Below are 26,827 nucleotides of genomic sequence, written 5' to 3'. Positions count from 1 at the left end.
GGAGAGGTCACCTCAGCAGGTGGGCAGGGAGAGCTTGCTGAGGACCTGAAACATGAGATGCAGGTGATGGCGCTTTTGCCTAAGCCTCAGTCATCCCTTCAGGACGAGCTGGGAGCTGCCTCCATCACTGGTTTCTCATTATGAGAAGGTTTAGAGCAGGCCGACTGAAGATGCTGACAGAGGCGGAGCAGCAGCACCTGAGCCCGGTTCCATTGCCACACACTCTTCTCCTGTGTCCTACACACTCCGTTTCACACAGTGTGGCCGAACAACTGAGCCTGACCACCCAGTGGTACCCAGTGTGCCCATGACCTGAACCAGGGGCCATGCTGGGCGGGGCCAACTTGGGCCCTGACTTAAAATTACTTGGGATCCTGGGAGAGAGCAAAGGTCAGAGTGCCCGGGAACAAGGCCAAGCAGGGATGGAAAAGTAAACAGAAGGCATATGGAGGAGAAGAAGTGTAGATGTAGGGGGAGCCAGGAGGGGTGGGCGGGGCTGCTGGGCAAAAGTCGGTGCCCTGAGGAGACCAGCCAAGTCTTGTGGCATGGGAACAAGCGCTGGGTTACTAGGGTTATTTTCGGAACAGGGCAAAGCCACCCACTGTTTGAAACAGATGGATATTTAGGCAAATACCATCAGCTGAATGTCAGACCATATGAAGAAACATGTGTCCGCTGTGTGTGCATGAATGTGTGCACAGTGTATTGTGTGAGACCTTAGCTCCGTTCTCACTGTGTGAAGTCAGCTCCCATTCATATCCCTGGACAAAAAGCTTTTTTAGAATTCTGAAATTTTCTTATTTCTTGGATAAGAGTCAAGTTTCTTATTCATTTCAGGGTCACAGGTATCAACTTAGTTCTGAGTTACAAATTCAAGCAACAGAAATGTCTCCCAGTATTTGGCACCCAAAGGGTTCCTTCTTTTGTTCCAGGAACCAAACAAAGGACGGACATACATGAATAGGAGATACCTGGTAAAGCTGCAGGTAGCAGCAAGCCACTGAAAGGTGGGGGGTGCCTAGTCAAGGCAAATTCTGGGGCCTCATTTGGCAGACAGTTACAGAAATCTATGCATTTTAGTCATATTCTGTTCTAAAGGGGGCAGAGCTGGAGAGTCGTCTCGGCCAGTGAAAGTGCTTGCTGCACAGATACAAAGACCTGAGTTCAAATCCCAAGCACCTATGTAAAAAGCCAGACTTTGGAGGGAGTGGAGGCAGGAAGATCGCTGGGTCTTGCTAGCTGCCAGCTGATCCATGTTCAATGAGAGACCTTGTGTCAAGGAAATAAAGTGTAGAGCAGGATATCCGTATCGTCCTCTGGCTTCCACATGCACATGGGCGCATACATATGCTCATACAGTGTACACACACACACACACACACACACACACACACACATAGAATAAAAAGTGAAAAGTAACGGTTAATTCTCAAAGGGGCAGACATCCTCAAGTTATTTTTTATCACTCTCTCCAGGAAGTGGCAGTTATTAGCAGGAGTTGTAAGTTAAGATGGCCAAGCTAAGCAGAACCCTATGCTTACACTGCTAGCATCGAGCAGATACCACAACCACCTAGAAAAACCTGGAGTGTGGCAGGCAACCCAGCCCATCTGAAACTCAGTTTCCTCCTAACGTTTGTCCTCAAAGCCCCTTCATGTGGAAGCCCTTGCGCTGGTTTTCTTTGCTAGTGTTGAACTGCAGTTGCCTAGTCTGAGGGGGAAATGTGTCTCTGTGTCTGTGCTCTAGTATTGTGTGTCGTGCCTGACGCTTCCATCCGTGTGTGAACTCAGCTCTGGGCTCGGACCTCTGCCACCTCGGAGGCCTCCCTTTCTTCCCAAGGAGTTTGACTTGCCTCGTTAGCTCATCCCATCAGAGGACCGTAAAACCCAGGAAAGTCAAATCCGGGAATCTGCCCAGAGCTGTGTGATTGCTGCATGGAGGCAGTGTGGTGTCTTTAATTTCCTCCCTCATCATACATCAGAGGGCACACAGAATCTTTAATACCTCATCTTCAATGAACTCTCAGGTTTTTGTATCCTTTCTTGGGGATGATATGTCTTGTCAAGGTTTTTCTTTTTATGAACCCCTCTTAACCCCCCCCCACACACACACACTTAGTTCTGATCTCTTTCTGCCTTGAACAAATCCTTCCTCCCCTGCCGTATGGGTCCTGAATGAATGAAGAGAACGTGATGCATGAATTAATGAATGAAGAGAACGTGATGAATGAACGAATGAATGAAGAGAACGTGATGCATGAATTAATGAATGAAGAGAACGTGATGAATGAATGAATGATGAATGGGGCATGGTCTAGAGATGCTCTTTCCTTGGTGAAGCACCTCAGCCCGCCTCTCCCAGCTCCTCATTTGGGGAATGCATCATATACCGCTGATTTATACACAGGGGAATTTCTTGTTCACGGCACACATTTACACCCTTGCTTCCTTTGGAAGCTCCAGTTCATCCTGAGGGATGCTCTGGGGGAGGTGGACCTGTGTGTGCTGCCACAGGGCTCACCTTTGAGTGCAGTGTGGGGGTTCTTCCCTTGCCTCATTCTCTGATTTTTGTTGTTTGAGGTTTTTTTGTTTTTGTTTTTGAGACAGGTCTTAACTGTGTGGCCCTGGTTGGCCTGGCTTTCCAGAACTCAGTAGATCCCCCACTTCTGCTTCTAAGTGCCCAGCTTAACGGCGTGTTCCACCACGCCCAGGTGACTAAGTATCTTAATCTGTGGGCAGAGATGTACTTTTTTCTCTTTAAAATATTTATGTTAACATTATTCTAGAAACTATAACTGTAAGCATAGGATCATTATTGTATCATCAACTTGATAAATCTCTTTTAAACATATTTGTGAATGCCAAGAGGGTTCATAAAAGAGCTACTTTTGTTAGAATAACCCTAGAGTAAAGAGTTCTGCCGCAAATTTGAAAGACAGCCCCTCTCCTTACCTCATTTGTGGAGTGCTCTAACTTTGACAATCCTAAAATCTTTACCAAAGAATAGCCTATGGTGTGGGATCTGACAGTGCTGCCTTTAAGTGAGCCAGGGACCGAGAGAGAAACGCTTTGCTTAGGGACCACAGGTGCTTCTCTCCCCCATCACATATGGGACGCTTCACACAGCTCTCACACCCGGTCTCCGCAATTAGCCTGCAGTCAAGCACTGATATTTAAAGCTGTAGCTGAGCTGTCCTGGCTTCAGATCCTTATACGGCCCTGGCAAATCATTCTCTACAGAAACTCAAATGTATAAGTTGCTCACATGAAAGAAAAGTAACATTCCCCTATATCTTTTCCAGTCTGTTCTTTGTTTCATTTATGTAAAATGGAGAGAATTTATTTTTCTTAGACTCTTGGTGGTGGGTTACTTCTCCCGGTGATGAGAAAATTGCTGAAAATAGAGATTGTTTCAGGAGACCAAAAATAGTCACAGGTACAGACACTGTCAGCTCAAAATGTGTGAATGGAATATATTGGCATGGCTGGCTAGAACTTCTGAACATTTTATAGTAAACAAAAGATTCCAGTTGAATATAGACTCCTCAAGGAAATGACCAAAGAAGGTAATTGAAGACCTTCATGCCTTTAAAAAATATGTGTTTGTTTCTGCATCTATGTGTGTGCCTGTGTGAGTTTATGTGCACCATGTGCATGCAGTGCCTCTGGAGTCCAGAAGAGGGCATCATATTCCCCTGGAACTGGAGTTAGAGGGGGTTATGAATCCTCTGCAGCAGTGGTAAGCACTCCTAACCAGTGAACCATCTTTCCAGTCCCCATAATAACTTTTAAAGATTTAGCTTCAGCGTAGGCTTGGGGTGAATGTAAGCTAAACGGGGGCCTTCGCACCAAGCCACAGATGAGAGTTCACTGCATACAGAAAGCTGTTCTGCAGATGGCCTTGTCTAAACTTGGGAAGACTCAGATGTTAGTTGTTAAAACGAATCAAAGTAGATTTGGCATGCCTTATGCCTCAAATTAATTTCTTAAATCTTGCTGGGCGTTGGTGGCCCACGCCTTTAATCCCAGCACTCAGGAGGCAGAGGCAGGCGGATCTCTGTGAGTTCGAGACCAGCCTGGTCTACAAGAGCTAGTTCCAGGACAGGCTCCAAAACCACAGAGAAACCCTGTCCCAAAAAGCCAAAAACAAAACAAAACAAAAAAATTTTCTTAAATCTTTCTTTTGTGGACAACCCCTTAGTAAGACCAGAGCTAGGATCCTGGAACACCTGATGTATCATGGATGCCACTTTGGGGGAGCTGGGGAACACTGGGGTGTCCTTACAAAGGGTTGGCTGTGCGTGTGAAGGAGAGAATGGGACAGTGTGGCTGTAGTGGTCCCTTTGGTAGCATTGGGTAGGGCAAAGAGAGGAATGAATGACCTAAGAAACCATTTCAGTTAGTATACAGTGCTGACACCGACATTTTATATATTTGTTTATATTTGTAGAACGCCCCGAAATAATTCATAAGCCTTGCCAGACTGATTCTTGGACAAACCTACAGATTATTTTGTAATTGGGTTTGGAAGTCCATGACTGGTAAGGTGGTAGAATTCACATTTTTCCCCCATGTTTGGGGCTTGCCAAGCCTTAATTCAAGCTAGTTTGTCTCATCGACTCACAGAAAGTTCCATTTGTTTTAGTAGGCAGAAATGCAATGACTAATTTATGTGGTTCAATAATTGCTGCAGAGCATAAGCTTGCTGTGCCTCTCTGCCCAGCGCCACCACCACATGTCAAATGCAGAGGAAGCTGAATAAATCAGCAGGACTTTGGGCCTTGGGCTGTCCTTTCTCTGAAGTCGCTGTTCACAGAGAAGCCGGAACTGAAGCTTTGCTTTCTGAGAATAGGAAGGGATTTCTGTGTTTGTTTGTTTGTTTTGTGTGGGAGGGATCTTTCATGTTTTTAGAGGGGAAAATTGCCACCTTCCTAGAACATTTATAAAAGCAATGTGTAAGTCCCTGATCAGTAGCGGAGGCATTTGTTACTACCTCATCAGGGCTGCTGGGATTACAAGGTGCACAGCACCTGCGTTTTTTATGTAGCTTTTGGGATCTAATTTGGGTCCTCATGTTTGCAAGGCAGGCAATGTACCAACCAAGTCGCCTCCCCAGCCTCCCTTACCTGCTTTCCATACTACTGAAGTTAACCAGGTCCTGAAGTCAGAACATGGACATGGTGCTTTGACCCTTTGTTTGAAAGGTTGGCAAAGAGCTGATTCTGTCTCAGAGGCCACATGTTACGTCATCTGATAATCAACTGACATTTCTGTCTAAAGGACCCCCTCAAGGCCCAAACCCGAGCACTAGCCCTGTGCTGCCATTGACTCTTTGTGCTGTGGCATCCAGTGTGATCTTGCTCTTGTAGTTTGGCATTCATCTTGATGAAAACCTAAGAAGTGAGTTTAAAAAGTGGTATCTTGGGGCTGACGAGATGGCTCGGCAGTTAAGAGTTTTTATAGCCTGCCGAAGGCGCAGGTTCAGTTCCCAGCATCGGCATGGTCGTTCTCAACCATTCCTAACTCCAGTGCCAGGGGCTCCACTGTTCTCTTCTGACCTGGTTCACATGACATACCTGCAGGCAAACATACACACATAAAATGAATAAACCAAATGAAAAAATTAAAAACAAAATTGACGTTTTTAATTCTTATAATTTCTGTCTTCAATGGAGTGTTTGTGTGTCTCTTGATGGTCCAAAGCTAGGCACATGGGCCTGAAATTTGTGTGCCCTGGTGAGCTAGAACAGTGGCCCTTCAGGTGTAACATCCTCATTTGTGAGGGAGGACTATGACTCCGGCCCTGCTTTCCTCCCAGGAGCAGCGTGGAGTGGCTTTGTCTCTAAGATGATGTCACGTTCCCTCGTGCAAACCACACAACTTTCTGCTAGGCAGGGGCAAGTGTTTTCACCTTTGCATTGCCATGTAGGTTACGAAGCAAGAAATTATAATGAAACCTTAGAAGTTCCGAATGTATCCATGGAAAGTATAGATTATTTAATTCTCGTCTGAGGCTAATGCTTAGAAAAGCTTGAGAAATAGTCTCTTCTTAGTCACCTGGATAATTTCAGATTGAATATATTAAAATTGTGTCTGTAGAAAATGGTGGGACTGGGAGAGCAAAGATGACATCAGCGTGGCAGTAGAATCACACACAGAGACACACAGAGACATGCACACACATGGGGAAGGGGCACAGACACAGAGAGAGACATGCACACACATGGTGGGGAAGGGCACAGACACAGAGAGAGACATGCACACACATGGTGGGGAAGGGCACAGACACAGAGAGAGACATGCACACACACATGGGGAAGGGGCACAGACACAGAGAGAGACATGCACACACACGTGGGGAAGGGCACAGACACAGAGAGAGACATGCACACACACATGGGGAAGGGGCACAGACACAGAGAGAGACATGCACACACACGTGGGGAAGGGCACAGACACAGAGAGAGACATGCACACACACGTGGGGAAGGGCACAGACACAGAGAGAGACATGCACACACATGGGGAAGGGGCACAGACACAGAGAGAGACATGCACACACACGTGGGGAAGGGCACAGACACAGAGAGAGACATGCACACACACGTGGGGAAGGGCACAGACACAGAGAGAGACATGCACACACATGGGGAAGGGGCACAAACACAGAGAGAGACATGCACACACACGTGGGGAAGGGCACAGACACAGAGAGAGACATGCACACACACGTGGGGAAGGGCACAGACACAGAGAGAGACATGCACACACACGTGGGGAAGGGCACAGTCACAAAGAGAGACATGCACACACATGGGGAAGGGGCACAGACACAGAGAGAGACATGCACACACACGTGGGGAAGGGCACAGACACAGAGAGACATGCACACACATGGGGAAGGGGCACAGACACAGAGAGAGACATGCACACACACGTGGGGAAGGGCACAGACACAGAGAGACATGCACACACACGTGGGGAAGGGCACAGACACAGAGAGAGACATGCACACACATGGGGAAGGGGCACAGACACAGAGAGAGACATGCACACACACGTGGGGAAGGGCACAGACACAGAGAGAGACATGCACACACATGGGGAAGGGCACAGACACAGAGAGAGACATGCACACACATGGTGGGGAAGGGGCACAGACAGAGAGACATGCACACACAAGGGGAAGGGCACAGACACAGAGAGAGCCATGCACACACACTTGGTGGGGAAGGGCACAGACACAGAGAGAGACATGCACACACATGGGGAAGGGGCACAGACACAGAGACACGCACACACATGGGGAAGGGCACAGACACAGAGAGAGACATGCACACACACGTGGGGAAGGGCACAGACACAGAGAGAGACATGCACACACATGGGGAAGGGCACAGACACAGAGAGAGACATGCACACACACGTGGTGGGGAAGGGGCGCAGACACAGTGATTGGCTGAGAGTTCACAAGGACACTTCCTCTCAGGGCAGAGGACATGCCAAGCCAAAGCTGTCAGGCCTAAAATCGGAAAGCTGGCGTGTATGGCTGGACAGCTAACAAACAGCTAACAAATGACACCACCAAGTCAAGTGATCACAGAGGTGTCTCACTGAAAGAGAGACTCTGAGATTCCATTTCACCCTGGTCAGAACGCCTGCATCAAGAAGATGGACGGCAGAGTGTTAGAGAGAATTGGGGTGACAGTGTTCACTAGTGGTCAGAGCATGAACTGGCACAAACATGGAAATGGTGTGGAGGTTTCTCAGAGGGTTACAATTGAACCTCCAGCTATACTACTCCTTGACACTCCACATCTTACCACAGAGACATGTGCTCATCCATGTTTATTGCTGCTCTGCTCAAACCTAGACGTCCTTCATCAGATGGGTGGATAATGAAAATGTGATATCACACACACACACAGGAATTTTATTTAGCTATCAAGAAAAATTAAACTTTTGGGAAAATGGATGGATCTGATGAAATACATTCTGTTAAGCCAGTTGGAACCCACTCGCACAAATGTTCTGTCATGTAGACCCTACTTTCAGTGTTTACATGTGTGTGCATGTATGTGGGTGTGAGCGGAGGCTCTGAGACCAGACAGGACCATCGGGGGGCAAATAGAACACAGCAAAGGCAAAAGAACGCGTGACATGGAAATCGATAGGAGGCCCCTGTGAGCGAAAGAGCAATAGGGAGGGCAGGGAGCCAGGGAGTCGAGGTCCATAGGAGAATCAGCAAAAACAAATCTTGCTTGAAATTACTATAGTGAAATCTAATCCTTTGTATGATAGTGAATAAATTAATTGTCCCGAAGTTTGGAAGAACATAGATTCTGACAGTGCTCCAGTCAACATAAATAGCTCATAGGCGTCTATACTGATCCTGTTGCTGCTGATTCAGATACTTACTGGAATGTGTTGAACGTGTCAGCCATGTTTTCTTTTAGAAAGGCTGGAGCGCTTCTGCCTTTCATTGGGTTATCCTTCCTCTTGCTCCGTCCACTTACTGACTTTCCCCACAAGGGCCTACCATGGGCAGCATTTCCAGCGACTGTAGGTGTGTTCATTGGAGACGTATCACCACAGAAGTTAGAGGGTGGGACGGATAGCTAGTTAACCAGAGATTTCTAAAGCTCACACCTGACACTACTCTCATTGTCTGCCCCCCGTCTTCATGCGTTCTTCCACGCCATGGCGTGCCTTACTTGAGTGACTTGAGTGAATGGTTGGGCTGTGAAGGGACGGTTGCCCTTGGGAGAACATCATCACCTCGGGTCTGGAAGGAGGTGACTCAGGGTGGGGCTGCAGTGGACCACCTCGTTGTTCCCATGTATTTTTCAATCTCATCTACCCATCATATTTGGTGTTCTTCGTCTTCTGTAACTACAAACCATTTTTACTCAGTTACCACTGTAACTGTATTTGTCAGACACAGATCTTCCCTGCTTTGTGTTTAGTTTTGATTCTCAATCACCTGGAGGAAAATTTTCATCACCCTGGTTGGATGCCACCGAGTTCTGGGCCTTGATGTTTCACCTTCCATCTGTCCCTTGCTGGGAAATGTGAAGGCTTCTTATTACCACGTGAAAAAAAATCATTAGGAAAGTACATCGAGCGCCAAAAGTTACGTCAGTATGTAAAAATCACATCAAACGGTCCAAAATGCTTTCAATTTTGAATTATTTATCGTTAGTAAAGTTTTAGATAATTTATTAAAGGTGGTGAAAGGTGATCACGTTGTACAAGTAAGTGGTTTCACTTAGTAAGTGGTCATTAAAGAAAACAGCAAAAGCTATTGACTGGAAAACAAAAGAACCTTTAATAGAAGTGTAGAGAAGTCATATTTATCCGGTGCTGGCGGGTTGTTCTCAGGTCTTCGGGGAAAGAGAACTTAGACGATGTGTGGACGCTGTTTTCATGACTGTAAAGTCCACTGAATTCCTTGAAGCGGGAAGCAGAGTGGCATCAGTTAATGCAAATAAACGACTCCAGGCACAAGAAACATAAAGGACATTTGCAGAGAGCCTGTACACTTTAGATTTCGGTATTTCATCCAGTCATGTTTAAAACATTTATTTCTATATCACCAAATACTGTCTGTTACAGAAAGGAGTCAAAAGCCCCGAGAGAAACAATTGGTTTTAGGTCAGAAGTAGGAAAGTTACCAGTTGAGCCTAGAATATTTTGTCACAACAGAAAATAAGGAAGGACTTTATCCAAAGAACTGAAAGGCCAACCCAAATAAGCATATACACAGGCCCGTGCACACTCAAATGTATCTTTTATCAGTCAAGATTTAAATTGCAATAGACTAAAGCATAGCAAGTTTGCTAAAACTCTGTACTTCATGGTTATAGTTCATAAATAAAAATCATGTTGGCCAGAGAATATTCAGTGAAGAGTACAGAAGCGATCAGGACCTGCTCTGGGTTGTGTCCATGACCTGACCCCTGACCCCAGGCTCTCTCAGGATGGAATTCCTCCTTGTGGGATCATCACAAATAATAAGAATGACCAGCAGACAATACGTTAGAAGTCACTAATGAACTGTTGGGTCTTGGCAAATATCTTCTGTCTAATAGCCTGACAAAAGGAGCCGGACAGCCTCTGATTCCTAGTGGAACTTCAGACGCCGCAAGAGGACTCTTTCACCTCACTCCCCAGATAAGGGCCTGAAGCAGACACAGCATGCAGATCAAATCAGAGGATAGAGGAAAGCAAAGACCAAGGCAACATCAAACCACACCATTGTGTCAGTTTAACACAATGGTCATTTCAGTGTAGTAACACTGTTGTGTTGGTTGCTTAGTGTTTTCTAATGTCTTCATCTTTCCAGAACTCTGAAATATCTATAACTGAAATGACTCAATACTTGGCATTAATTGTAAATAATAAATATGGCCTGAGCCAGAAATGGGATTGGCCAAGGGCAATTGATGGAACTATAAAGAAAACAAGCTTGGTCAAAAATTGATTGTTGCTAACTCCAAGAAGTAGACTGTCTTAGTTAGGGTTTCTGTTGCTGTGAAGAGACACCATGAGCACAGTTACTCTTACAAGGAAAATATTTAACTGAGGTGGCAGCTTACAGTTTCAGAGGTTTAGTTCATTATCATCATGACAGGGAGCATGGTGGTTCTGAGTAGGGCAGTATGCAGGCAAACATGGTGCAGAAGAATTCAACATCTTGATCCAATGGTGACAGGAAGTACACTATCTCACTGACTGTGCTTGAGCATATATGAAACCTCAGAGCCAGCCTCCACAATGACCCACCTTCTCCAACAAGATCGCATCTGCTTCAGCAAGGCCACACCTCCTATCAGTATCCCCTTGGGGGCCAGATTTCTCAAACCACCACATTCCATTCCCTGGCCCCCAAAGGCTTGTAGTCATATCTTAATGCAAAGATGCATTCAGTCCAACTTCAGAAGACTCTATAGTCTTTAACAGTCTCAAACTTAATTAAAAGTCTAGCTTCAAAGTCTCTTCTGAAATTCATTATGATCTCTTAACTGTAATCGCCTGTAAAATCAAAAGCAAAAAGCAAATCACATACTTCCGACATATAATGGCACAAGACATACATTCTCATTCTATAACACAGGGGAGGGAGCATAGTGAGGAAACACTGGGCCGAAGCAACACTGAAAACCAGCTGGGCAAACTCCAAACTCCATGCCTGATGCGAACGCTCTTTAGATCTCCAGGTCCTTTCAGTTTTGTTGACTCAACTTTGTTAGCACACTTCTCTCTCTTGGGCTGGTTCCACTCCCTGTTAGCAGCTCTCCTCTGCAGGTATCCCATGGCTCTGGCATCTCCAACATCTGGAGTCACCAAGACAATCCAGGCTTCAACTTCATAGCTTCACAAAATGACCTCTCTAGGCCCCCATTCAAGGACACCCCTGACATATGTCTGGTCTCAGTGGCCTTCCATAGTTATAGAGGCAAAATCCATGACCTGTTTCTCCTGTCCTTAACTTTAAAACCTGAATCATGGCCAATGCTGCCACGTTCTAACACTTACTGGGACTGGAACATGGCTCCTCCATTCAATTACATTTTCACCATCTTTCTGTTTTCGATGATTTCCTTCACTGTCTGAGCTTGGCTGTCCTGACACTGGATCTATAGCCAGGCTGGCCTTGCACTCCGAGATCTGCCAGCCTCTGCCTTGCCTTTGGAGTACTGGGATTAAAGGTGTGCACCACCGCCCCTGGCTCTAGTCTTTTTTTTTATTCTTTTCTTTAAGTTGGAAATTTAACAGGTAGGTGGCATCTTGCCCTGAAGTCACCACTCCCTTTATTCCATTTCTTAATCTGTTCATCTCCTTGAACATTGGATTTAGCTTCATTCCACTTCCTGGTGCTCCTTTTCTCCACAAATTTTACATGTCTTGCTCCTTTTCATTATAAAGCTTTATAAGCATGAACACTAGTAACCACGTGACAGAGTCTGTACTAGGTTGTTTTGAGGTTACCTCTGCCAACACAATTAATCCAGAACTCTTCACTTTAGCCTCAGGCAGACTCTTTGGACAAGAACAAAAAGCAGCCACATTCTTCACCCAGATATCACAAGACCGGTCTCTAGGCCACGTACTAACATTCTTCTCCTCTGAAGCCTCCATGATCCAGGCCCCCATGGTTCAAATCACACCAGCACCACTGTCTTCCACGCTCCACCTAGGGTGGCCCATTAGGCAGCACTTAAAGTGTTCAATTGCTTTGTTAATCCACAACCACCTCCAACTCCTGCTTCAGGGAACCCAGCAGCCTCTATGGGTATTACACTTACATATGCACACACACACACACAAATAAATTTTTTGTTTTGTTTTGAGACAGTTTCTCTTTGTGTAGCCCTTGATGTCCTAGAACTCACTCTGTGAACCAGGCTGTCCATTGAACTCACAGAGATCTGTCTGCTTCTGCCTCCTGAGTACTGGGATCAAAGGCATGCGCCACCACCACCCTGCAACATAAATCTTTTTTTAAAAAAAAAGAAAAAAGATTGTTGTGGTGCACAGTGTTGTAAGCCCAGTAACCTAATGTCCCATAAAGACTTAAAGTCAAAAGTGAGGCCCTAAATTCTGTTAGAAATGAAGAATCTCAGAGCCTGAAGAACTTTAGAGTCTAGATGGGAGAAATGTGACGTGGCCACAGGAAACAATTACATGAAATGTGATCCAGATAAGCAGTTAACAAGGAATTGCAGGGAGAAAGGACAGCGGGTGGGTTTGGCTGAGCCGGGCCTGCTGTTCCCTCTAGAGCAAGGCTGATGAAACTTCCAACTCCAAACCCCCTTTCACTTGAGAAATTTTTACCTGAGCTCAGCTAGGTAGGTAAGTAAAATAGGTACGTGACTCAGACATTTATGACAGTAAATCATAAAAAAATTTAAAATAGTCCATTGATAAGCATGTGATTTTCACCACAAAGCTGGGCAAAATAGCTCACACCTGTGATCTTAGCAGTGGGAAACAGAGGCCTAAGTGCACTGCAGGTTCAAGGCCAGCCTGGTCTACAAATCGAGTTCCAGGCCAGCCAGAACTAGATAGTGAGACCCAGTCTCAAGAAATAGAAAAGACAGAAAAAAAAAGATGAAAGCAAATTTGCATACTGGAGATAGATAGATGTGCTTGTTGGTCTTACTTAGCACAATACAATCCAGAAATGCATTGTCCTGATACTTACGTGCTAAGGACTGACAGCGGGAAAATATTAAAAGCCTTGTTTTCTGTAATGAAGCCAGAGTGTTTCTGTAAGAGCAGCAAGCTTTGTACGTACATCCAAAATGACGTCACTTAACAAAACACAGTAGTCTGAGATCCGAGCCAGGGTGTCTCAGGCAGCGCTTGCTGGCCTTTCGAGGTGTCATGGCGGGCAATCGGGAGTACGTGTGGTACGCGTTCAGCATGAAGGCCATAAAGACGACTCCTGAAGCAGCACGGCCAAGTGCTGCCGGGAGGGCTGTGGGTCCAGTACACATCCGATTATGAACTAAGTGTTGGTTGTTGCGTGTTCCGAAATTGTTTACTGTTGCCAGATTTTCACCACCTCCCTGTGCCCTTCTCCCTTCTACCATGGGGTATGTGTGTGTGTGTGGGGGGGGGGGGGGTGTCAGGACCCACAGGAAGAAGCTTTGTTGTAAAGCTCCACCAGTAATGTCCTTCATGATTGCATGTCTTTTATATTTCTAAGGTATTTTTTTCTCTTGTGAGTAAATAAACTTATTTTCATTTGTTTTGTCCTAGTTGGGGAATGGCGGTCAACGTGTATTCTACCTCGATAACCCAGGAGACTATGAGCAGGCATGACATCATTGCGTGGGTTAACGACATCGTCTCTCTAAACTACACAAAGGTGGAGCAGCTCTGTTCAGGTAAGAGGCTGTCTTTAGTATGTACCCGATCTGTTCACTGGCAATCTGTTCAGGTAAGAGGCTGTCTTTAGTATGTACCCGATATGTTCACTGGCAATCTATTCAGGTAAGAGGCTGTCTTTAGTATGTACCCGATGTGCTCACTGGCAATCGAATGTGGCTTTTAGGAGCCACACGTGACATATTTGGGGTGAGACAAAACCATACATATAAATATAGCTTTTACTTGGAAAACTTGGCTATACCTGAAGAAGAACATTGTGGGGGGAGGATGTCTGAGACCATCTAAGAGCACACAGCTGTCCAGATGTGTATGAGCTGCTTCTGGCTTGCTGCCGGCCACACCCCTCTGGACTGCTGGCTCCTAGCCTCCTTTCCATGGCCCTGTTGTCACCAAGCATGTGGCTTCAAACACAGTGGAGCTTGGGCTGGTGATGCAGGGCCTGAATCCCAGCTGCTCGGGACCCTACAAGCAGTTCAAGGCCAGTCTGGGTGACCTAGTGGGACCTTGTTCCAAAACAAAAAGCAGCTGGGGGTAGAGCTTAGAATGCTTGCCTGTAGGAACAAACAAACAAACAGCAACAAAACCCAGAGTGGATCTTTAGAGCTTCTAATCGCCCTTCTCAATTCGGTCACACACGTCTCTCTCCCCGGAGCCTCAGCCCTCAGCACCGCGGAACACTCTGAATGCTCCACAGCCTCCTTCCCTTTGGCAGCCTGGAGTTCTCCTCCTCTTTGTGTGTGTAGTAACATCCTGTTCACAGTTTCCTCTGCCTCGCCTCCTGTCAACTCTGGGAAGCAGTCCTGGCTCAGTAGTTTCCCGCCAACCCCGCCCCCGTCCGGGATCACACCTGTCAAGCTGTGTCTATGGACTCCCCAGTCCCTGGAGACACCAGGGGAGTCTTAAGAATGGGCCTGCAGTTACTCTTTGTCTAATGCCCGCACCCTACTGTACCTGATACTGAGTAGTTCTCCGGGAATGCATATTGGATTAAACCTGTTTGGAAGGAAGAAGCAATTTTTAAAAAAAGTCTGAGTATGTTAAAGTAATGTGCCTTTAGCTTTGAGTGCAAATCAAAAGAAAGTATTGTCATTGGCAAGTTAAATACTCTTGTAAGCTAATAGAAAAAGAGACATCTTCTCTGCCTGTGGCCCTAACATGGACATGGTGTTAGGGAATATAGTATTATGAATTTGTTTCTGTAAAGGTGTTTAGATGCAGAGAGTTCTGTTTTTGCCTGCTTGTTGGTATCAGACTGTGAATTCTTTCCAGTAGTCATACGCAAAAAAAAAAAAAATGATTTCATGAAGTACTATCAGAATTTGCAAAGTCCCCAGTAATAGATTAATGTTTCCTTTTTGCTTTGAGACACACCTCTGACTGGGGAACAAGTGTGAGTTCCTGTTGTGGAAAGACAGGCGGTGGTCTCTCCACAGCTTGCAGTGCTTGTGTGTGTGAGGTGTGTGAGAAACCTCAAACCACTAACAGTCAAGTGCAGGCCTCCCAAACCTGTCCGGCACCAATTCCATCTTCTTAGTTTAATTTTGTCTTCAGCAAAATTTTGTCTTCCTGGCATTTGGCAGGAAGAAGTGGTCTTTCTATTTATTTATTTATGAATTCATTTCTCTGCTCTCGTTCTAGAAGACTCTGAAAGCAGGTAGGCCAGTGCCTCTCAGATGAGAACAAATCCAAGACTAATGACCTAAGTGATTTGCCCTCATCATGCTCAGGAATGCTCAGATTTATGGAGTATACTGTATCTCGGGTATTTATTTTGGTTCCTTGTAGCTTATTATGTGGTATTTGATTTTCGTACTGTGCCCTGGGAAGACACTCGAAGGTCACCTGCATGGGTTTCTGCAGACTATTTTCCACGCTGTCGTCCCCCCACCCCCACCCCTGGAAGACTTAAACTCCACACCTGGTGGTTCCCACTCTGCCCTCCTCCCCTCTGCCCATTTCCAGCTAATAGATCTCTCTCAAAGCCCACGCTAAAATAAACATCAATAAGAATGGATGGAATTCTAACTGTGCAGAAGTTCACTCAGATGTATAGACTGAGACTGGCTACATTTGGGGTGTGTGTGTGTGTGTGTGTGTGTGTCTAATATGGAAGCTCTTCCCATCCAAGTACTAACCAGGCTTGACCCTGCTTAGCTTCCGAGATCAGACGAGATCAGGCGCATTCAGGGTGGTATGGCCGTAGACAATTTGGAAGCTCTTTACAATAAAGTTTTAATTATTTTTTTAAAAAAATACAAGGCAAAGTAGAAAAAAAATGAACATCAACTTTTCTTCAGTTTCCAAAAAGCTGAAATAAAACTACGATGTATTTGCTTCTGAACGTTCTGCCTTTTCCTGACGTCTCTTTCTTCCCCATAGACATCTTTAAATGTTCTGTGAAGTAAGAGTACTGGGCTGGGGTGGTCATAGCTCAGTGGTAGGGCACTTTTCTCATGTGTGCGAGGCTCTGGGTTCAATGCCCAGCACCGTAATAAGAAAAGAAATAAGTAAATCACATGGAAATACCTTGTAATGCATTCAAAATAATGAAAATTATTCGCTCCTATTTCTTGTTATTGTTTCCCAAGGATGTAACTTTATGACCACTTTCTTTGAACATTAAATCTGGGTCACGGATCCGTATGCATATTCGGATTGCATTTATTTCTTGCAAAAAGCAATCTGTTTCAAAGAAAGCAGAGGGCTGTTCCATTTTCTACTGCTGGCTGTCTAAATCTGCTTTGAAATCTCGTCATGTTGATTTCCCCTTGTGGGATGGGAGGTTGGGCCACGAGCACATCACACTAGTTCAGCTCCGGAATAACTTTCTGTTTTCATTCAGTCTTGATAGAATGTATAGGGCTTTAAAGGGGGGGGGAATTTTGCTTGAATTCTAGTTCAGACCAGTTTAGTAGATGTTTTCAAAGGTACTGAAGATGGGAAAGGTCAGTATGGTGCTAAAAGTTCCTAAAAGCATCCTCCTCGACTTGAGATGACAGAAAAGAAGTGGGCAGTGTGCAGGGGGAGGGGGGACAAGGCAGAGGGTTGCCTCTCTTCCTCACCCTTCACCCTGCCCTGCCGCCCCATGCTTCCTCTAAAACTTAAACTTACGCCCCCCTCCCCGCCACACACCCTTCATGGCTGTGTCTGGATCTTCTCTCCTAGGCTGGGTGTAACTGCAAAGCTAGCCTTCCCAGCTGGCCCTTTTCTGACGTCTGTGCATCCTCCCCCTCTGCTTCCCACCCCGTCACAGGACAGGAAGCCCTGGCAGCAGAGACCAGCAGGCCTTCCACAGTGCCGGGGACCACTGCCAGTGTCATCACTCAGCCCGTACTGGCCCCGTGGCCGGTGGAAGGCTTGCTTGTTTGCCTGAGCATCCGGGGATTGAAATAAAATGCCATCTAGATGAAAGCAGTTTTGAAATTTTAAAATATTTCTCTTGATTGACTTTTTGTAAAGGTAGAGAAATGATTAGGGTTTGATTCAAGTTCAATATGTGTTTCTCCAGATTGGTTCAAGCTTTGTGTTGGATCAGGTTTCTGGAATTTTTTTTTTCTTTTTTGTTTTTCTTATTCTGGGAAAGCTTCTGAATTTGGCTGTTGAAATTGTAGTTGCATTTACAAATATCAGTGTATGAGCCAGTAGAAGGGAATATGATTTGTAACCCACACTGGGCTTCTCGCAGGTGTGGTCATCAGGCACGCTTGGAACGTGGAGGATGAGCCCTCTGGGCCTTACCCTGATTGGTAGTCATTCCTGTGCAAGGTAGCAGGTTCTTTGTGACCATTTTTGGCTACAGATCTGTGCTTGTTAAATAGGTTGGTTCCAGCCTAGCGCTGTGTCCCCTGGGCCTTCTCTCTTGTGTCAGCAGAGAAGCCGGGTTAGTGATGAAATCAGCTCAGAGGCTAAATTTAGTAGGGCTGATCTTACTGACTCTCTCTTATTGAAACCAAGTAAGGATATTCCGTCAGTGTCTGCAGGCCCAGGAGTTCACTTAGCTTTATAAAATCAGAGGTTTATTGTTTTCTCTAAGAAAGTGAGCCATTTCAGAATGACTGTGGTTAGCTATTGTGTGCTAATGGAATATTATCTATGCTTAGAGGCATCCTGTAGATTTTGTTTAGGCTAGATATTTTTTCTCTCTAATTTTATTTGACCAGATAATTTCAAAATTCATTTACTTGGTTTCAAGCATACCAAATAATTGGAGAAGAGAGGGGTAACACGTGATGGGCCATGTCTAGGTGTGGTTCAGCTGGAGGGTGAACCGCTGCAGTGGGTAACATATTCAAGTCTCCCCCGATTCACTGGCTAAATACAGCTTCTTCTTCTTTTTTTTTTTTTTGAGTAGAGAATATAGAAATATCAGAGGGGTTTTCCTCCCTTATAATTTTGTGTATTTCTATTATCTTGATACTTTGTTATTGAAGATAAACATAAATTGGTGAGATTGTGGGGTGTTTGTCTGGGTTCGTTTGGTTTGGGGTTTTTGCCCTGAAATTTTTGTGAGCGTGCTGGCCTGCCTGCCTTTGTAATGTCCAATGCCAGGGCACCGTGGAGTATACATTTACCTTGACTTACCAAACTGCTACCTGGGATTTATGATTTTTTTTTCCCACATTGGCATGCTTGATCCTGAAAACAGTTGCCACATCTCCTTGCTGTGCTCCTTCTGATTGTAGCTAAACAGCAAACATGTTTTGGGCCCTGAGATAAATAGGCCAAGACCATTCTCCCTGAGGGCTTCAGACTGTGTAGCCAACTCCTGCCCTGCACAAGATGAGACCTCAGTGGTAAGTGCCACTGAAGAGAAATGGAAATGTACCAAGGAGAGCGTAAAATAAAGGAGGTGAGGACATCCGACTCTTGGGGCGTGGCAGGTGCTCCCGAGTGACAGAGTGGTGGATGGTCAAGAGGTACCCCAGAAAGTTGTCCTTCTAGTCAGGTGGGATGCCCAGGGTATAGGATCCCATGTAGGATGCTGAGCTTCTTCAGTGCGCAGCTCCCCACAGCAGGGCAGCCTGTGCCCTTTCCTCCAGGAGGGCACATAGTCCCTTGGATTCATGCTCAGTCCTTGGATTCATGCAGTACAGAGTGTGTGAACACGGGTTTGAAGCCACTGTGCATGTATAAGACTGGCTAAATTCTCTGGGAGGAACCAAACAGTTCCCGAAAACTGGGCAGGTGTCACATGACTGTTCGCTTTGACACCCTGTATCCCATTTTCAGCCTCCACTGGAGTCCCTTCAGCGTGATGATAAACCCCATAAATAAAGACAAATGAAAACCAAGCAGCTAAGTGAAAACAGACGGCTTGAGATATAGTGTGTGTTTTATGGAAAGCTCCATATGTGTGTGTGGTGTGTACATAATTTTATATCATGAAAAGTCAAAGGACACACATTCACGTTGAACTTAATAACATCACACAGATAACAGGAATAAAGCAAAAATGATGACATGTTATTAGAAACTTAAACTAATAAATTGTGAATTCTTAATCAGATCACAAAAATAACTTGAGGAATTAATTCAAAGCAATGTCCGTAGCTGTGCTGTGTATTTTGATCTCAGTATTTTCTGTTACCTGGGGAAATTACTGCATGTGGTCGATGTATATACGTGTGTCGGGATTCGGGTTGAGTGTCTTGCAGATTCACAGCTGTCCTGTGTGCTGGGCTCCGCCTGTCCCTAAGCCACTCACTGTATGATTGTGCATAGAGACGAGGGGCATGTGTGGGTTCAGGAGCTAACGGGAGCCCTGTATCAATGCCATTGACTTTCAGGCCTGAGGCTCTGACTCCAGGGCCCAGTGGGAAGCCTTGGTGGAGCCAAGTACCTGTGGGTTTTAAGATTTGCTGAGTACATAATCCATAGGGCCCCTCCCCTGTGACCTTGTCTGTTTTATAACATGCTTACTTTATTTGGTCGCATTTTGTTTGGAGACTGTTTTCCCATTTAGCTTAGACTGGCCTCAAAGTTTCAATTCCCCTGCCTCATCTTCCCAAGTGTGTGTTAGTGATCTTCTGGATCCTTCGATTACAGTCATATACCACCATACATAACCCCAAATTACTATTTTTGTCTTGTTTTGTTTTGTATTTTGGTTTGGGTTTTGACTTTTTTGTTTCTTTGTTTGGGATTTACTGGTGTTATTTTTGTGTTGATTTGTTGAGACAAGATCTCACTCAGTAAGCCAGGCTGGCCTTGAACTTTAGGTCCTCCCATCTCTGCCTCCCAATTGTTAGAATTACAACTGTGAGCCACCAAGCTTGACTTACAACGAAGGCATTGCCTATTTTGAAATCATTCACCAGATGAGGAGCAGAAGGAGGGAGAACATGAGCAAAGAAGTCGGGACCACGAGGGGAGCACCCACCCACTGAGACAGTGGAGCTGATCTATTGGGAGCTCACCAAGGCCAGCTGGACTGTGACTGAAAAAGCATGGGATAAAACTGGACTCTCTGAGCATGGCGAACAATGAGGGCTGATGAGAACCCAAGGACAATGGCACGGGGTTTTGAACCTACGTAATGTGCTGGCTTTGTGGGAGCCTAGCCAGTTTGGATGTTCACCTTCCTAGAAATGCACGGAGGGGGGAGGACCTAGGACTTACCACAGGGCAGGGAAATCTGACTGCTCTTTGGGCTGGAGAGGGAGGGGGAGAGGAGTGGGGGGAGGGGGAGAAGGGTGGGAGGAGGGGGAGGGAAATGGGAGGCTGGGAGGAGGAGGAAATTTGTTTTTTTTTCTTTTTTTCTTTTCTTTTCTCAATAAAAAAAAAGTTAAAAAAAAGAATGTTTTTAAGCAAACTAAGGCAAACAAAAAAAGAAAACAATATCTTTATAAGAAAAAAGTATATTCTACTATAGTGAGAGTTATTTTAGATTTTTAGAAAAATAAACGATCCAAGTTTTAGAGAAAGTACATATGTCAACTTTAAATAAATTAGAATTCACCATTGAAAACAAAGTTCTTTCCTGCCTCTTCCCTACCCCGTCCCCTCGTTAACTCATTTCTGCTTTGGTCATCTGACTGAGCCCCTGAAGTAAATGCTGGGCAGTCCTCACATTACTTGAGTCCCTTTTATTACTGGGATTGTGCTTAGATAACAAAGCGTATTGGGACGAACCTGGGACATGTCAATAAATCTGCTCACTATACAGCAGTATCCTGTCATGTAGTGCAGTGTGCATGGACAATTTGTGGTAGCTGCTCCCAAGTTCTCTGTGGCTGCTGGTGGCCTTCCATGCCAAGTGGGGTCTGCTGAACTATCTCCAGCCTTTAGGGCCCCTCTTGGGGAGCTGTGGGGAAAGGAGCAAACTTCTGCAGAAGGCTGCTAGGGACGCTGTTGGTGTGTGTGACTCCTGGTGAGCTGGACTGGGGAAGGACACTGTTGGTGTGTGTGACTCCTCGTGAGCTGGACTGGGGAAGGACACTGTTGGTGTGTGTGAGTCCTGGTGAGCTGGACTGGGGAAGGACACTGTTGGTGTGTGTGAGTCCTGGTGAGCTGGACTGGGGAAGGACACTGTTGGTGTGTGTGACTCCTGGTGAGCTGGACTGGGGAAGGACACTGTTGGTGTGTGTGACTCCTGGTGAGCTGGACTGGGGAAGGACACTGTTGGTGTGTGTGACTCCTGGTTAGCTGGACTGGGAGGAACAGCAAGAGTGAGGAGACCTGAGAGCAGAGGACAGAATAGTTCTCACGTGAAGAAGGCTGACAAGGCGCCCAGTTTCAGGGACAGGAGGATCCCGTCACCAGAAGAGTCGCCTGCAAAGGTGTGCTCTGCCAAAGTGAACTGCAGGCTTGTGCCGGTTCGTGCACACCACTCCACTTGCATGTGCTCAAGCCTCTCCATGGAGTACCACACCTGGCCTCCCGTTGTCCCTGGAGTGATGTTGACAGTTTCAGGAGAAATTCTCTGAGAAAATGGTGTTCTTACCCTTAATTTAATATGCTCTAAAAAACAGACACATTCTGAAAATCAAGGCTTTAAAATGGCATCTATGGATGCTTAGAGCCAGAAGGCAGCATTGGTCCCAGAAGCCTTCCTTAGTAACCCAGGCTGACGCTCACTGAGGCACTTCCAGCCTGCTGCTCACCTGCCTGTAACTGACACTTGTCCATACACACCCGTCAGTCTGTCCCCTGGCTTTAAATGGCCTTTGAGGGCTCCTGCATGCTCACTTCCTCCTTGCTCCTGACCTTGGGGACTGAAAAATAATGCTATGAGTTTGACTGACCCCATCTGCGGGGTGATGGCCTTTTTCTCCCTAGACGTTTGTCCTGACTCCCATAGTATGTCTGTGTCCCTGTGTTTTTTTACACTTGGGGGGGGGGGGCTGTGTTTCTGCTGGATTTTCTGTTATATTTTTCTGTTTTTCTGAATTTTGGATTGCAATATTTTTCTGATCTTTCAGAACTCAGTTGCTTGGCCCTTTAAATGTGATAATTTTCGTTGGGAAGGATGTTTTAGGGGACTCGCTAAGTCGCCCTGGCTGTCCTGGAACTCATTAAGTAGACCAGGCTGGCCTTGAACTCACAGATTGGCCTGCTTCTACCTCCGAGTGCTGGGATTAAAGGTGTGTGCCACCTCACGCAGCAAACAAACAAAAACAGACAAATAGAATAAAACCTTGCCCGTGAAGTATAGACGCAGTGCTGGAAACAAGTGTATAAACAGCCCTTCCTAATGCATGTGGGTGGGAAAACAGTACCCTGGTGTCATCGCTGTCTAGAACTTTCTGTCCTCATGACCCCAGTAAGAAAACTTAGTCTCGGGCTGGAGAGATGGCTCAGAGGTTAAGAGAACTGACTGTTGTTCCGGAGGTCCTGAGTTCAATTCCCAGCAACCACATGATGGCTCACAACCATCTATAATAAGATCTTGTGCCCAGAACACTATATACATAATAAATAAAATTTAAAAAAAGAAAAAGAAAACTCTTGTTTTTTATTTGTGGTAAAAACTTGCTTTAAGTTCCCCCACCCCCAACTAGAAAGCTAAATTCTAGCTTTAGCTTTGGCCTCGGACTCAGACCTCTGCTTCCCGTTTCAGTACCAAGCTCCATGGAAGCCAGGGACGTTTGTCTGAGCCCCATTCCCATTCCCCTTTCTGGACTCGGCTGTGGAAGCCAAGTGTCACTGCATGAGGCAGGATATGTGGAGTAAAATCTTATCAGCATGTTGCCCGAACAAAAATCACGTGTTGGAAATAAATGGTGTGAAACTAAATACCTAGGACTGGCTCCATCCTCCGCAGGTCCAGATTCTGCTACTGTCTCAGGCCCACAGGCTTACTCTTCAGCTGCTGTGTCCTTGTGCCTTCAACTGTCGGAATCTTCGTCTGTGTCATTAGGCGAGCTTGAAGCCCTGTGTTTTTCCCTGAAACATTAAGACACGAGTTTAAACACAGGGGTTGTGGGGTAGTATGGCAGTTGGATAAACCATGACAGACAGACAGATGACACCAGGGCTAGAATCAGGATGTCTGGCATGGATGCTCCAACTTTCAGTGCACCGTTTTAATGGTGAGTCTCTGCGGAAGTTAGTTTTCCAAGTAACACTTACGTACACAACAGCCCTCGTCCATACCGTGAGTCTCCAGCCGCGGTGGGCTCTAGGTGTTTCTCTACGGTTTGCCTTTAAGTGAAAATATTTATCCTACATCCCAGACAAGGACTGCTTGGAGTTTGATTTCGACTGCTCTGAACTTTCCATTTGGGAGACAGAGGAGGCGTTCTGTCTTCTGTAACCTAGGCAGCACTTTAAGCCACAGAGAACTCTCACTGACGGTCACGTGTCATCAGCTTCACTATTGCCCGGCTAGTGGGCATGCATGTATGTATGTGTTTGTATGGAAGTGTGCAAGCCCACAGAGGGATACACATTCCTGTCAGCAGTGAAGGTCTTCCTCTATTTGTTCCTGATAGTTTTTGAGGCAGGGTCTCTCAGGCTGGCTAGTCAATGAGCTCCATCCACTTTCCTTTTTGAGATAGGGTCTCTCTCTGGGGCTGGAACTCACCAGTTCAGCTAGGCTGGCCAGTGAGACCCAGGGATCTGCCTGTCCGCTGCCTTCCCAGCACTGGGATTACAATCTCATGCCTCAGAACGGGCTTTTATGTGGGCTCTAGGGATTAAACTCCGGGTCTCGTGATGTGATTACCCCTTCCCTGGCTTCACCGCTGAGCTCTTAAGCGTTGGGTTTGTGCATACGGAGGGTTTCTGCTGACCTGCTGGAAATAGAACCCTATATTTTGCAGTATCACTTTCTGTTTTATTGAGCCTTGGTTTCCCACAGGGACACTTCCTCCACTAGGAGGTTTGGGCTCCGGTGGCAGATGCAATCCTGCAGGAGCATCAGTTCCGAGAGTGGCCAGGCAGACACATGGGATAGCAGGCTTCTGTGAGTGTAGTGTACAGACAGTCTCAGAATCCACCATGCTTTATCATGAGAGCTATCCAGTTGTCAATATGCAGCTGTTGAGATGGCGGGAAACAGTTATATTGTTAAGTATGAGAATGTCAGAAGCTCAAAGAGGGGTGTGTGAAAAGAAGTCACGAGCGATGAGAGGAGCCAGTGTCCCTGGGAGCAGCACACAGGGCCTCTCTGACTTAAACTACAACAAAAGATGAGAGGCCAGAAGGAACAGTGTTGTTGGAAAGTGTCTGAGACTTGGGAAGGTGAAGCTTCACTGTCTTCTCCTCAGCAGAAACTACAAGTAGCCTTTTAAAGAGAAGTTAACGACAGCCTGGGAATTAGATAATCATCTAATATTAGAGCTGAGGGCTTTCTTCAACCCTGACGTTTTGCAGATAAGAATATGGTTGGCTCTAAAGTGTATGATGACATACCTCGACCTATTCAGGGTGGTGAAGGCTTCGGAGCCAGGGCCCAGCACTCCACTTCTCCTCCTCCCTTGCCTGCATCCTTGCGGGTAGAAGCTTAAGAAGCTGTGTGGTTGTTTTAAGAATCCCTTTACCTGTTAAGTTTCCTCTAATGGCAGATAGGATCACATCGGTCTGTTCATTTAATGACGGATCGTGTTGCGTTTGGGCAAATACGCTATGAAGTTTGATCTCAGCAGTGGAGTGAGGGGAAGAGAAGAGCTGTGAGAACAATAGGAATAAATAAAGACGAGATGTTTATTTTATCTTCTATACACACTGTATGTGCTTACGATGGAATGCTTATGAGTCTATAACATGGAAGTAGATTTACAGTGTGTCCAGGCTAATTTCCTGCTGTACAATAAGCAGATGCTTCAGTTTGCTTCCTATTGCTGTGATAAAAACCACGCTCAAGAGCAACTTGGAGAGGAGGGTTTACTGGGCTCACATTTTCTTGTCACAGTCCGTCACTGAGGGAAGCCAGGGCAGGGAGTCAAGCAGGAACCTGGAAATGGGGACAGAACAAGAGACCACAGAGGAAGGCTGCTTACTGGTTTGCTCCCTATGGCATGGTTGGTTTGCTTTCATAGACACCCAGGACCAACCTGGCAAGAGTAGTACCACCCAAAGTGGGCCAGGCCCTGTCACCTCAATCATCAGTTAAGAAAAGCCCCTGCAGCCTTGCCTACTGCAATCTTACACAGGCATCTTCTCCATGGAGAGTCCCTCTTCTCAGACGGTTCCAGCCTGTGTTGAGTTGACAGGAAAGTACCCAGCACAGGTGGTATAACTGATGTCCCAACACCAGCTTGAAGGATGCTGGATGTTGAGGTACACGCCCCTATAATCTCAGCGGGGAGGCCGAGGCAAGAGGATTAGTGTTTGTGCCAGCCAGGCCTATGTGGTAGGACCTTGTCTTAAAGAAAAGAAGTCTGTGTGTTCTCTTGTATTCCCTTGTAATCCCTCTAAGAATCGCAATTTACAAGATTTACGAATTCTTTGAACCTTTGAGTTTTTGCTTGAAAGTGATATATATATATATTTATTTATATATATATTTATACACATATACACGCACACACATACATGCACACACACAGATACACATATACATACACACAGACACACATATACACACACACAAACACACACATACACACATACACAGACACACATATACATGAATGAATGAATGAATGAATGAATGAATCTTAAACAGAAATCCTACAGTTCAGGTCAGAGTTTAAATTTCACTTTGCTGTTGATAGCTGATCATGCCCTGAGCTTGATCCCAAGTTGATAAGATGGCGTAACCATAAAGACAGCATGTCATAAGGGTTCTGTGAGGTCTTAGGGTGATGAACATCCATGTGCAGCCACTCACAGATTTTATTTAAATATGCATGTTGTATCTTATATTTCTGGTGTAGTCTGTTCCATAGCTGTGCTGTTAAATGCTGTTTTCTCTTGCCTGAAATTTTCCATCTAAAAATGCCCGTTTGCTGTGACACGTGTTCTGTTCTTGAAGTCCAGGATCTGGTGACCTGATGGGTTCTGGGGTGACACCTATTCTCTCCTCTCTGTGGACTGATGGGTTCTGGGGGTGACACCTATACCCAGCCTCTCTGTAGACTGATGGGTTCTGGAGTGACACCTATACTCAGCCTCTCTGTGGACGTGGCACCCTCCCGGTTGATTGCTCTGATTCATCTTGTATTTACATTTTCTGAAGGCTTGGTCTCTTGCAGAGGAGAACTTGCATGAGAGGATGAGGGTCGTTGCAGGAGTCACTCAGAGAGAAAGCGGGCTGAACTGTGACCCAGAGCTCAAGTTCCCATCAAATTGCCATTTGATAGGAACCTTGTTTGGGTTATGCCATGGTGAAGTTCCTGTCCCTGTGATGCTCTTGACGGCCTCAGCTACCCTCAAGATATCCTTTTCATGATGTATTAGCAGCGTGCCCCTTAAAAGGTGCAGGGAACCAGGACCTGAAAGTGACCAAGGGCACACACCCAGCTGTGACAGCAGAATGATGTCTG

At 45.9% G+C, this 26,827-nt stretch overlaps 1 protein-coding gene across 3 annotated transcripts in view; it reads left to right on the top strand.

The window, feature by feature from the left end:
- The window catches only part of LOC121441856 (microtubule-associated protein RP/EB family member 2), a 142,963-nt gene that overhangs the window by 70,431 nt on the left and 45,705 nt on the right, over window positions 1–26,827 (top strand). For all 3 annotated transcript variants that reach the window (XM_041643179.1, XM_041643178.1, XM_041643177.1), the window contains one exon: window positions 13,767–13,894. In XM_041643179.1, coding sequence (XP_041499113.1) covers window positions 13,774–13,894 — 121 coding nt within the window. In that variant the 5' untranslated portion in view covers window positions 13,767–13,773. The remainder of the gene's footprint in view (window positions 1–13,766; window positions 13,895–26,827) is intronic.

This window comes from Microtus oregoni, unplaced genomic scaffold (assembly GCF_018167655.1).
Source record: "Microtus oregoni isolate MIOR12 unplaced genomic scaffold, Mior012 000082F_ref0000272, whole genome shotgun sequence".
Lineage (NCBI taxonomy): Eukaryota > Metazoa > Chordata > Mammalia > Rodentia > Cricetidae > Microtus > Microtus oregoni.
The sequence above is the reverse complement of the archived record's forward strand: the minus strand, read 5'-3'. Positions and strand labels throughout refer to the sequence as shown.